Source organism: Perca fluviatilis, chromosome 11 (assembly GCF_010015445.1).
Source record: "Perca fluviatilis chromosome 11, GENO_Pfluv_1.0, whole genome shotgun sequence".
NCBI classification, from domain to species: domain Eukaryota; kingdom Metazoa; phylum Chordata; class Actinopteri; order Perciformes; family Percidae; genus Perca; species Perca fluviatilis.
This window is the reverse complement of record NC_053122.1, coordinates 11,978,794-11,992,321: the sequence shown is the minus strand read 5'-3', so window position 1 is coordinate 11,992,321 and position 13,528 is coordinate 11,978,794. Positions and strand designations below refer to the sequence as shown.

The 13,528-nt window shown below is 38.7% G+C and overlaps 1 protein-coding gene across 1 annotated transcript in view; it reads right to left on the bottom strand.

Moving 5' to 3' along the window:
- The window catches only part of slc6a9 (solute carrier family 6 member 9), an 81,105-nt gene extending 69,922 nt beyond the window's left edge, over positions 1-11,183 (bottom strand). The window contains exons 1-2 of the mRNA XM_039815553.1: positions 11,042-11,183; positions 314-593 (exon numbers count right to left, since the gene is read on the bottom strand). Coding sequence (XP_039671487.1) covers positions 314-343 — 30 coding nt within the window. The 5' untranslated portion in view covers positions 344-593; positions 11,042-11,183. The remainder of the gene's footprint in view (positions 1-313; positions 594-11,041) is intronic.
- Positions 11,184-13,528: the final 2,345 nt, after the last annotated feature.

Here is a 13,528-nt window from a genome sequence, read left to right as displayed (position 1 = left end):
CCCAGGTTTAGAAGGGCATCTTAAAGACAAGAGTGAATCAGAAAAGTTGGACCACAACCCTCCAAAAACATACAAAATAAGAAAATAAAAGCCTGTTGGAGTCCTGTGAGTAACTACTAAACCACCTGGTCTCTTGTGTTTAAATTGGGGAAAAGGGGCGGCAGAGAGCGACTCAACTGGTGCTCCAGCAGCTGCATCCCACCAGTGAACTGCATCCATGTAGGACATCTCTTTGTATTTAGATCTGTGTTACTGCTTTTAAAAGTGTGTGTGGGTAGTACGTGTGTGTTCACTGAACAAAAGTTAAACTTACCAGGATCCCGGATAACTGCTTCTCTTCCATCCTTCAGGACCTTGTCGGCAAAGATCCCCCTGCCTCTCTGCTGCCGTCTCTCTGCCTCTGCCGCCTCTCTCTCTCTTTCTGTGGGATGGACTCGTCTTCCTCTCGCTATCAGAGCTTGAAGTTTTTCTGAGGTGGCGTTCGCTTGAGTGTCTCAGTCCCCCTCGTGCCTCTTCTGCGCTGTTTGCGAGTGTAGCTGGAGTGGCGTCGCTGCTTTGTGTTAATTCTGCCCTAATCCAGAAACTTTTCTATGCTGTGAAAAGAACATGTGACAGGCAGAGAGGGGTGGAGGGACAGGAGGAGTGGGGAAGGGGGAGGCAAGGCAACACTTTTTAGTTACTTGTCCCCTTGGCCATGTGCAAAACAATTCCTCCCTCTTTGTACATGACCTGATTTGAGGTAAAAAATTTAAACACAAATCAACAGTTTGCACTCTGAGTTCTACATCCCAAGAGGTTATTAAGAGGTGGGAAATAAACTTGGGAGAAATCTGCAAGAAAGGATGCAGAGAAAGAACTTAGAAAGCATGTAGTAACAGATTTGCATTTTGTAGCAAAGCAGCTGCCATAACAAAGTGCCCTTTTGTGTAAAGAGATTAACTGTTAGGGTAACGTTTAGACTGCTCACTGACTACTGCTGTATGACAGCCAAATTGGAAAAGAACACTCAAAAACAGCCAGGATTTAGAAAAAAAAAAGTGGCAGAAAATACTTCGGGTTGAGTGAAATGTAACTGAAATGTTCATGATTGCGAGTTATTTCAAATTTTCATATGTGATGTTTTCGTCCCACCCTAGTAAATATGTTACCGGTGATCAATTTGATTGTCTTAAATAACTTATGTGATAATATTGTAAGAATGCATGCATTATTTTTTTTCTTTAAATATTCCGTCTCTGCAATGCCATTTAATTAAAAATAATCAGTGGAGGCTGGTCTTGAGAAATTTAGAAAGTGCTGTGTAAAAACTAGGGCTTTAACTAGATTGAATTAATCTGCAGATTATTCATTCAGTGAATCGATTTGTCAAAAAAACTATTTCCCAGAGCCAAAGGTGACATCTTTGCATTGCTTGTTTTGTCCATCCAAAAGTCCAAAACCCAAACTTATTAAATTTAAGCTGATATAAACCAGAGAAAAGCAAAAAAAATCCTCACATCGAAAAAAAACTGGAACTAAAGAATGTTTGCCGATTTTTTATTTGAAAAAATGACTAACGATTAATCAATAAAATAGTTGCTGATTCATTTTCTGTCGATCGAATGACTGATTAATAAATTCTTTCAGATTTATAAAAACTTTTTAAATCATCCGATTACATAACTCCATTGACGCTGATCGTTCTTAGTTAACTTGAGTTATGTCATGTTGAGACTGCAGTGTGTGTGTCAAATACTGTAACTCTGCTGCATGTCTCCCTTCATCTGACTTTATCACTGTCTCAGATAATGAAATGCCTAGACAGTGTAGTAAAAGCATCCCAGCAAATAGAAGATAAAGTGGCCAAATATAGCTAACATTTAGTGTTACAAACATACAAACACTCATGTACAGGAGCCTAGAGGGACTCAAAAATGCCCCGGTACATCAATCATACATAGCACGCTGCACACTAATGAAAAGATGATAAGAAACAAAACTAGGTGTTTGAAGAAATCAGAAAGGGCAACCAGCTCAGCAATAAGAAACTAACTGGCGCGAGCACTCAGACTCTATCCGACTGTTTGACTCGTGTATAGGGTTGGGTACCGTTTGGATGTTTACGATTCCGAACCGGTACTTACGATTCCTAAACCGATTCTTGAAAAACTGAAAAATGGCTATTTTATAGATGTGGTAGCCGTAAAGTAGCCTACATTTACGGTAGTTAGCTAACGGTAGACTACAGAGAAAGTGTGATATTTTTACGTCCGTTTTGGTGAGCCCAGAGGGAAAATATGGCATTTTAAAAGTAGCCTACATTTATGGTAGCTAGCTAACAGTAGACTACAGAGAAAGTGTGATATTTTTACGTCCATTTCGGAGCGACAAAGGGAAAATACTTCAGTCGACACATTTAAGTGGAACTGAACTGAGGAACCGAAATTTGCGTTCTAATCCGGTCCGATTCCTACCGGTTGCGTAGGAACCGGGTTTCGGTACCCAACCCTACTCGTGTATGTACACAAGACAAGAGTTGAGCCAAGCCTATTGGGCCATTCCAGGAGGAGGAGCATAAGAGGTTACATGAAACTCACTCTTGAGACCTGACGTGTCTTATGAGTATGGCTGGGTATCGTTCAAACATTTTCGATACCGGTACCGTGACTTCGATACCGGCTCCTAAATAATACTTCTTCCGATGCCAATTTTATAAAACGGAAAGAAATTACAACATTACACATTCCGGCACAAATCTTTTTATCTATTTTTCAGCTTTAAATACGTGAGCCCGTCTCTGTGTAACAAGTTTTTCCTGCGTGTCTCTACGACGTGTAATGTTAGACAGCCAATCACAGACATAATTAGACTCCTTAGGTATTGAAATTGGGTATTGAATAACAAGATATTTTTCGATACGCGATACTTTAGAGGCAATTGGGCCGGTGCCTAAAAAGTATTGAATTCGGTACCCAGCCCTAGTTTTGAGGGATGTTCCAGGGCAAACAATTAGCTTCCAAGCCAGGGTGCTACAGTAACCGTTACCAGGTTACCATTGGCAACCATTTTGAGAAATTGTCAACCAATTTATGGCCTTTGCATGCCATCATTGGCAACTACCTTTTAACGTACAGTATAAGCTAGAATTATGCCTATGGAGAAACTCAAATATCACAATATGTTTCACCAAATATCTCAATATCGATATTGCGACGCTATAGGGTTGACTATTTCAAAAAAATATTTACACAATGAGATCTAAAATACAGATGTAACACCAGCCTCCTGTACTCTTCACGATTATAAAAGCTGTTCTCGGTGTTCACTCTACATCTACACTGTAGCAGTGTGGGGTCCCTTTACTACCGGTCTCACATGGTGCACAACACAGTGGGTTCAAGACAAAAATAGCATCCGTTATTGCTATTAACAATGCATCATATTGTTGGGCTTGCAAAGCAGATGTGTCTATCAGTAATAGTCAATATGCAGCGGTATGATTGGGACTCCACAAGCTCTGTTTTGTCATGATAGACAGCCTCTTTTTTTACACTGTGCACAGAAAGGTAAATATGATTTAGAAATTGTGACAGCACTCAAAGCCGCACTAACTATGCTTCGGGGACCCAGTAAATACAGCCAATAAACTATGTCTCACTTTGGACTGCTGAAAAATAAGAATTCTTACAATAAGGCAATGGCATTGGGAATGATAAGATATGGGATTTTTAAAATGAATTGCACAAATCAGGATTTGTTTTTAATAATGGCATTCAAATGACATTGACTGCTGTTGCAGACCATTGGAAAGGGAGGCGAGTGCTACAAAAACCCAATCTATAGCTGTAAATCTACTAAAACAAAAAAAGTCAAAACAATGTGGACTATTTCTAAACACCCTGGCAAAACAACTGAGTAAAAAGGTACCATATTGTAAAAAGTCAGATTTCGATGTCTTTTCTGTGCTTTCATGTAAAACTATCGTCAGTATGAGTAAGAAATTTGTATACAACAGTGCTATTATTTCCCTCTTGCATGCAAACTTTCTATAACAAAAGATCAAACTCACAGGTTATGTTTTGTAACCGCACAGATGGAAATCCATGACTGACGTGTGACAAAACAAGTTGTTTAAAAAGACATGCAGATTAAGCATGGCCAGTATTCACATGGGCCTTTTGGCTTGCAAGTATAGCTGGGTGATGATAAAGATCATCAAAACAATATAAAAAAGTCTTTCGTATCATTTTCTATATTGTTTTATCATGATGTCAAAAAGCCAGTGGTCAAACTGCATTTTGCACTTAAGTTCTTAATAAAATTAGAAAAATGCTCAGGACTTTTTCCATTTGTCAATTATTTAATTCACACAGGAGAATAGAAAAATAGGCTTTACAATGTGGTTATTACAAACCGACTGGATCTGAGTGTTTAAATATTCGTTTCGTTCAATGGGTAGGTATTCTATTTTCAATTTTGGATTTCGAATATTTGTTGTTGTTTTAAACGTGCATGCGGGATGAAATGTGGTGTTCTGTCGGTATAAAGCCACTAGCTGCTGGCTACAAGCAAGCAGTCTGATGTTTGCAGAGGTCTGTGTGGTTAGAGTGTAGCAGCCTGGTGTCGTTTTCAGGCCATTTGATAAAAGGTAAAGATAATACAACTGTTTAAAACGCTAATGCTCTAGTGCAGGGGATCTTCAACGTTTTTTAGGCCAAGGACCCCTTAGCTAAAAGAGAAACGGAGTAGGGACCCCCTACTTTGTATACTGTATAACATTGAGTTGCATATCTAACTTGTTCAAATGGATTTAAATACATTTTATTATTATATTAATATATTAGTTATACATCATGTTTTTATGCTAAACATACACGTGGAACAGTGAATCCTTAAACTTAACTGTATGGCTGCCATAGTGGACTAAGCTTATTTTCAATGTGTAAATTAAATGTTTGATTGTTTTTTCAAAAATAGGGCAATTTATCTTTGCTGTTAATATGTTGGATTACTATTATAATATTAATGTATATTTTCAAACATTTAAATTTTTTGAAAAAAAGAAAAATTATCTTTTTAATATAATTTGGCAGCCCCAACATTTTAAATTGTAAAATTTTTCTTCTACACATTTTCAGCACTTATTTCTACGTCCCATATGTTCCGATATAGAACAAAAATTGAAAACGGGTCAGTTTGACCCAAAGTCAACACAAGGGGCGTGTGACCTCTGAGATATATAGCAATTGTAAGTTGCTTTGGATAAAAGCGTCAGCTAAATGACACGTAATGTAATGACCAATTCAACTTTTGGAGAAGAGCAAACCAACGTCACGCTGAGGTGGACAATCATGTAACATGACATCAGACTCGTAAGTCCACATCGAGACGTGATAGTCCCGGTAACGTTACAGTAAACGGGAAACATCACTGCCTCTATCGCTGCAACAAAAAACGTTTAAGCACTATGAAGGTAAAAAAAAAAAAAAAAAACAAGCAATGAACTGTCGAGGAGTTTGTGTATCAACAGGTGACCGTGTCCTGCAACAACAAAACAAAGTCGCGCCATCTCTCGCTTCATCGCTTTTCTTTTTCTTTTTTCCCGCCGCCTTCACGTGAGGTCGGAAATTTTTACATTTTAGGTTCTCCATAGGGGTTTCTCAATCGAAACACGGACTGTGTGATGACATCGTGAAGTTGCTTGGGATCATGGGAGTTAAGGTTAGTTTTAGTTTTATTCACATTACAAAGTAGGCAAATGGTTATTCATGTTATGTCATTCTCAAAAGCTATTGCAGTGTTTCCCCACATAATTACTTAGAAAACATTTTGCCTAGTTAGTATCAGATGTGCAGCCTTCCTGAATCTTACAAAATAGAGATTTGTCGTAAGTGAAACTAAAGTCAGTATGAGTAACAACATCGCATAACACAGTGCTATTATTCCTGCAGCCATGCATGCAAATTTAAGAACAAACTTTGCATGCCTATATCCATGCCAGCAGGTTATTTTCTTGTAAACATGATGGACATGAGTGACAAAACATTCAACCAAGTTACATTCCACTTGTTTTAAGTAGCATTGCAAACTAAGCATGGCCGCCATTTACAAGGGTTCTCTGGCTGGCAAGTAGAGCTGGGTGATAGGACAATATATATAATCAAAACAATATAAAAATGGCTATCGTATATCCTTTTCTATATCGTAAGTATTTAATTCACACAGTAGGGCTGCTCGATTATGAAAAAAAAACACAATCACAATTATTTTGGTCAATATTGGAATCACAATTATTTAACACGATTACTCATTGACTTTTGGAAAGATGTTGCATTTATTGAACTTAAAAAACAGTGAAAAACAAACAAATTAACACTGAAAACACCTTGAACTCTGAAATGTCTCGATTACTTTTCCCATTGAACTTTTTGAATTCCCCTTAAAATAAATAATGGCGGATTTATTAGTAGGAATGCTCATCATCCACTGTATATACCTGCTGTCACTTTGCCTCTGCCCAGGGACTACAGATGAAAATTAGCTTGTAGCTATCTCTGGTCTGTACAACACATTTGTTGTGCAATGTCCCTGTCAAATAAATAAATAAATAAATAAAAAATCTTAAATGCCACAAGATACCTGACTATTGGCTGAGTGAGTTTAGCTTTCGGGAGGGGCAAAGGTGCGCGTGTCATTTAGAACATGAGACAAAATAAGATTTCACTTCCAAAACCTAATGTGCAAAATAATTAGTTTTTTGTGATCTTTGAGACAAAATCAAAATTAAATTAATTGCACAGCCCTATTTCCTCTTTTTTTTTTATCTCATTTCTTTTAATTTAAAGGTCCCATGGCATGAAAATTTCACTTTTTTAACATTAATATGAGAAACCCAACAGCCTGCCTATGCTGCCGTGCTAAGCGAAAAGACCGTAACTAAATTTTGGTCGAAAATTAGTTATTGTCATTTTTGGAACATTAAAGATCTGCTTTATCATGTGGACAAATATCTTGAGTAAATTTTATTGTTTTTGGGAGAAAATTGTGTGTTGTCTTTGCCGTAACTTCAAAAGCCGTAGAGAAGCCAAGACAGAATACCGTAACATCAGTTATGGTTCTTTGTCTTAGTTTCATGGCGCTTCAGAATGTTCAAATTGAGTTAAGGTACTCTGTAAATGCGATGCGCGCAAACACACACACACACACACACACACACACACACACACACACACACACACACACACACACACACACACACACACACACACACACACCTTACTGGGAAAGATAGTGCTACGCTCGTTACTGTAAGTAGGCTACAATAAAAGCTAAAAGTAAATGCGTATCAATACGCACTCACCTGTCTACAGGCATAAACATGTAGGAAGCGATATATTTCAATCTAATCTGTCTGGGCGCAGTCCACTTGTCCACCGCGCTGTTTACACAAACGCAGCTCTACTCTAAATATCGAATTTCGACATACAAGCTAAAACAAAAGCTGTAGTTTAACTGTTTCTTAGTTTGCCACAAATCTTGAAATTTGGACAAATTCTTGTAAACAAAAAAAAACTATTATAAGACCAAAAGAAACCAACGTGGCTACTTAATATGCACGTGAATGACGGCATCTTTATGTTCATGTCTTCATTGTTGCAATGAGTCTAAATTAGTCCCTCATATCCAAACAGAAGAACATGCTTTATATGCATTAAAACATCAAAACACTCATTCTTAATTCTGACATCTGTCAGAGAGAGTGTGTGAATCAATCCTGCGACTGCCTGTGTGGTAGTAGTAGGAGTATAAAATACAGAAAAAAAAACTTATTGATATATCATTTTCATATGATGTTGATAAATGTGAAGCCCTTTTTATCATAGTGAGTCCAATAGGGTTAATATTGCTTACATTTTAAGTAAAAGTTATATTGTTATATCATAACATTGTGCTATAAAATAGAAGTTAAGGTATTTTGCCTTGGTATGACCGATTGTCATTTTGTGGGCAATGCTAAGGCAGAATACGGTAACTTCCGAAAAAGGGTCAAAGGTCAAATTTGAGTTCAAAATTTTTTTGTAGATAGATTAATACAGGTATACACTACAAAATGTGAAAATTACAATATTATACATATGACTCAATTGTCAGGACATTAAGATAACTTTAAAGTAATTTTTCTCAGTTTCACACTCTGGTGAGTTAAGGTCTTGTATTGTCCCCCAGTGGCTAGAAATGGCGATAGGTGTAAACCGAGCCCTGGGTATCCTGCTCTGCCTTTGAGAAAATGAAAGCAGATGGGCCGATCTGGAATCTTCTCCTTATGATGTCATAAGGGGAAAGGTTACCTCCCCTTTCTCTGCTTTGCCCGCCTAGAGAATTTGGCTCGCCCATGAGAGAGAGAGACATCATGGCTTGAAAACAAGAGAAGCATGGCAGTTGGTCAAGGCCACACCCCAACCCTCCACCTTGCCCCCCCCCCCTCTCTTCCTCAATAGCATTTAAAGCTACAGACTCAGAAATGGCAGATCCTAAGGAAAGCTCATTGTGGGACTGGCCCTAGTGGCTGTAATTCTGCACCAAGGCTGAATTTCGGGAAAGAGACTTCAGATACCGTATTAGGGGACCACTAAGGTCTATATAAAAGCATCCAAAAAGCAGCATGTCATAGGACCTTTAACTGAAATACTTGTACCCGAAAGTTTAACTTTTATTCTAACGATAGGCCTATAGTAACTGTAATATCAAATATGAAAGCTATACATTTGTAAGATATTCAAAAAGTGTAGTATCCATTCGTATAACATTTGTTATTTTATTTTTAGAAGAGGAGAGAAAACAAATGCTGCTTACTGCCAGAGAATGTCTAATAAGGGGAGAACTTCCACTCTCGGGAAAATTCCAGGTTGGTACAATGGGGCTAATAGGGAGTGAGATAGGGAGTGAACAGGCTCTCCATAGACAGGCTCTGTTACTGCTCTCTACAGGTGTTTTTTTTTTTCCTTCTTCCTCACGACAAGAGGAAGATTATACTTCAGTGCCATGGTGTCATGCTCTGTCACACATGCAGAGACGGGGCATAGGCAGAGTAACCAGACTGGGAAGTTTTGATGGAAATACTTCCGCTCAGTTTGTGAACAAAACCCAAACTGATGAGTCGTGCCTAATACATCCTTGAGATGTTGATACTGCACCCATGAACAAATACCAACCAGCTAAGCCAGGCTATGCTTTGGGGCCCCCTAGTGGTCGCAGCATATAGTAGATCCATTCTGTTATTTCTGACCATTCTCCTGTCTCTTCCTCTCCTCACAGTGGGGTTAAACAGAAAGCTGTCATGCATTAACATAGCATCACCATGTGAAGATGTGGGAATAATGCACATGTCCATTAAGCACAGAGATATCTGACACTACAACTAACTTGGTTGTATTACTGCAGTCACACAGTATCTGAATTCCACCAGTCTAGACTTGGCTTCACAGAAATAACAATGAAATATCTCAGAGCCTACTGTCAAAACTGTCAGATGCATGCCATGGGAAAGTTCCAGTGTAATAAATATTGCAAATACGCTACAGTGCAAATGCAACGGATTCCTCCTCACACAACTGTCAGACTGAATGATGCACTTTGTACACAAAATGTATTGAAACATACTTTGTTACTTTATACGCTTATTGACTTGTTTTTTCTTACTCTTATTTATGCCTTAAATTTGTGAGCAAGTGTAACTGAACAATTTCTGTGAGCAGATCAATAAAGTATTCTGATTCGACAGACTAGAATTGAAATGGTGCGCTTCCCAGGAGTGAAACAAGCTTCGGTGTCATTTGCCCATCAATGAGAGAAACTCAATATCTCTAAAATGTGACATGCCCATAATAAAAGCTGGCAATCTGTGGCGACTTGTTTTATTCAAAGTGTCATTTTTAAATTGGAAGAATGTTAAATGTTACAGCCTAGCAACAGATGCTGATACTTAACTCACAGGCATTTCAACACACGCACAATTGTGTGTTACCTACAGATTACGTAAGCATAAGGACAGCAAACAGAAAACTCTAAGGCAAGGAAAGCAAACAGAAAACTCTAAGGCAAGGAAAGCAAACAGAAAACTCTAAGGCTGGATGAAAGAAAGACCCTCCTGTTTGTGTTGGTGTGTCGGGGGCTAGGGTTACTGCCATTCATGCATGCACAACTTCTGTTGACATAACCTATTTTTACCCTACAGTCCAGCAACCAATTTGGCTATGTCACAGGAATACAAATTAAACACATAGAACAAATATTATTATCATCATCGATTATTCTGCCAATTGTTTTCTTAATTGTTTGATCTATAAAAAAAAGTAAATAGTGTATTTCCCAATTTTCCAAAACTCATATAAAAATATAATTATTGGTATTATTAGAATGATTGTCAATACAATTTTGTAATGTATCCTATAATATTAGCATGTATAATGTATTGTAGGTTAGTCACCCTAAGCACTAAGCTATTTTAGGAATACTACAATAGAGGATTTGTGGGGAATTGTCCATTGGCAAACTATGCTACTGATAGGCTATATAATCGCCTATCACATCAATGAAAGTCACCTACGACAGGAAGTGTTCAAAGCAGAAGACCGGCTTTGACAGAACATTTGAACGCGGAAATGCCTCCCTTCATCTCAACCCCTCAACCTCGCTGTGCTTCACAACAAGAGGAGGAGGGGGGGGGGGTCCAACCGGCGCCACGTGTTTCACCCCGCTGAGATAAAATAACCGTTTTACAACAGTCTGCATCGCATCACAGTATGAACCACTCTGCCTGCTGAAACCACCTTTATTATAACCGCACGTCTACTTCATGGACACGTGTTGAATGTTACTAATAGCTAGATGATCATTCGGTCTCAACAGCCTCAACATGAAACATAAGCTTGCTCCTTTAGGAGGGTATAATCACATTACAGCGTATAAGGTCCGGTGACCCCCATCACCGCGTATTATTATTCACTTAGAAAACAAAACACACAACAAACTATTTTCTTCTTATGAGAAGGCGTTGTCTTACCGTGGAGGCGAGCTCTCATCTGTTGCCTTGAATGTTCTTTACATGGGCTAGTGATGTTTTCTGCCAATTTTGGGTTATTGGCTGTTGCATCACCTTTGGTCTTCCGTTCCTCTTCGGTCGCAGCCAGCCCGTCAAGTTCTCGTTAAGCCCCTCCTTTCTCAACTTCCAAAATAGGCGGCAGTTGACCCTGTGTAGTGTGAAGCGACACACAACCTGTCAGAGACACTTGAAGGTTGCTGTAGTCTATCAATTTGTCTACATGCACCCAACTGTCTTATATGCAATAAAGATGTACTCAATTATTGCCTAATGGGCTATATGTAAAATCAAATAGCCCAAGTAGGCTATCAATCCTGAGTCATTCCACATTTTTAAATAAAGTCCTTTACAAGGCGTTTAAAACCAAACTTGAGTGCCATAGATAGAGTGACACATGGGAGTGATCAAACCAAAATGACGCCCCTTCACGACATAATGCATTTGAAGCTACACGTGTTAAGTGGAGGAATGAATGCATGTGTTGCTCATTCTTTTGTTACAAGAGCATGCCGCAACGATTCCTCACAGACACCCGTCTGATGTTTGCAGGCAGTTTGCAAGCAGTGCAATCAGATGGGACTGCATCCGATATGCTGTGGGCTACGGTGTCATTTGATGATAACGCGAATTCCCTAGCAGCCCCAGTCAAGGTAGAGGTAGGGGTGCTGAGTCAATGCGATGCTCCAGACAGGTGTGGTAGCCTCGGCTATGTATGCCACTGGTGATAGATAGAGGCTTCGGGGGCGTCCACATATAATAAACACACAATAAAATAGAGAATGTGTTATGAATGACAGATGCAGCCGATGAATGGATGATGGCACTTCGTAGGTTTTGACATGCAGATGCAAGCTTTACCTTGTTTTGCTTTTTTGGACCGATCAGGTTGTAGGGCTGTTGGGAAGGCGGCGGAGGAGGAGGAGACACGCATCCAGGCGCGGGGATGGTCAGAAGCTGGGGTGAGAGGAGGGGAGGGAGGTGAAGGGTTTAAAAGAATTTGGGGTGATGGTCAAAAATGTTTGCACAGCTTACATCTTAATTTAATGTAATGTTAAATTACCCACACAATCTAATGGTGACTCAAATAAAACACGTCAATTGTTGAATCTGTTATTCCTTACAATAAAAAATAAGTAATTTAAAGTATTTTCAAAGGATAAATAACGGTGCAACTAATGCCATGCACTTTATGTGACTATGGTAGGCCTAGATAAAACGATAACTATAAAGGTTTAGGCTATTAAATATTAAGATTGGGAATTTAATAGGCTATTCAATATGATACAAACACTTTGTGACTTTAACAGCCTCCAAACAAACTGTCCATTGGTGGAACTTTTTTCTGATTCATATTTTACATAATACAAAATATTATATTACAGAAAAGCAATATAGTTACGGCCCTTGTCAGATTTTAGATTTGAAATTGTGGCCAGCTGCAGCAGTAAAATGCTGCTTATGCATTCATGTGTCAGTAAGAACAATCTAATAATCTCAAATACAATATACATCAGTCACAGTAGCCATTTTTCTGAACTTTTACTTTTGATACTTTAAGTAGGCTACATTTTACTCATGGAAGGTGGAGTATTTTATCATTATAATGTATTGCTACTTTTACATCTAAAGGATGGAATGCATCAAACAGGTATATGTAGGCTAATCAAAAGCATGCCTTATTGCACAGCATTATACTCATTTCCTGCAACAAAACCTGGCCAAGTTCCTCAAACTCCTGTGGGTAGACTTTAAACTTTCCAAGGGTTTTCCGTTCCATTTGTCATCACAGTCCCTCAGCCCACCTTATAGTTTCACTATTGTTTCATTTGTTTCATTGTTATCATCTGTATGCAGACATACTTAGATGGAGATATTTCTATTACCCTAAGAAACATATTCCAGGAGCGATAGTTGTTACATAATTGAATGTCAGAGGAAGGAACAGGTGGCATTTTCACAGATAAGAACGTGTTTGCAAGAGCACACTGTACATCAAAGGTTATGTAAATCATCAAATGTGGCCTGAAATGACTGATGCCGTGGTTCCTTCTGACAAATAAATCAGAATCAGGATCAGCTTTATTGGCCAGGTTTGCGTAAACAAACAAGGAAATTGACTCTGGTAAATCTTTGCTCTCAAAGTAAAACACTCACTTAACATATCTATCTATAAATTGCAGGAACGTCTGTCTGTCTGTCTGTATGTGTGTCTGTGTGTGTGTTATGCGCATATCTCTAGAACCATTAGTCCCATGGATTTCAAACTTGACAGGTGTCTTGCTACGGGCACCAGTAAGTGCGGCTCCAAGTTTGACGTTGTTTGGATCAGAAATGCAAAATATATCGTTAAATATATATCGGTAAAAGAAGCACACATTGGCTTTTGCCACACTAGCCGCTGGCCACTCCCCCTCTCACATTGCACAGCACGGCACCTCAGACCCACAA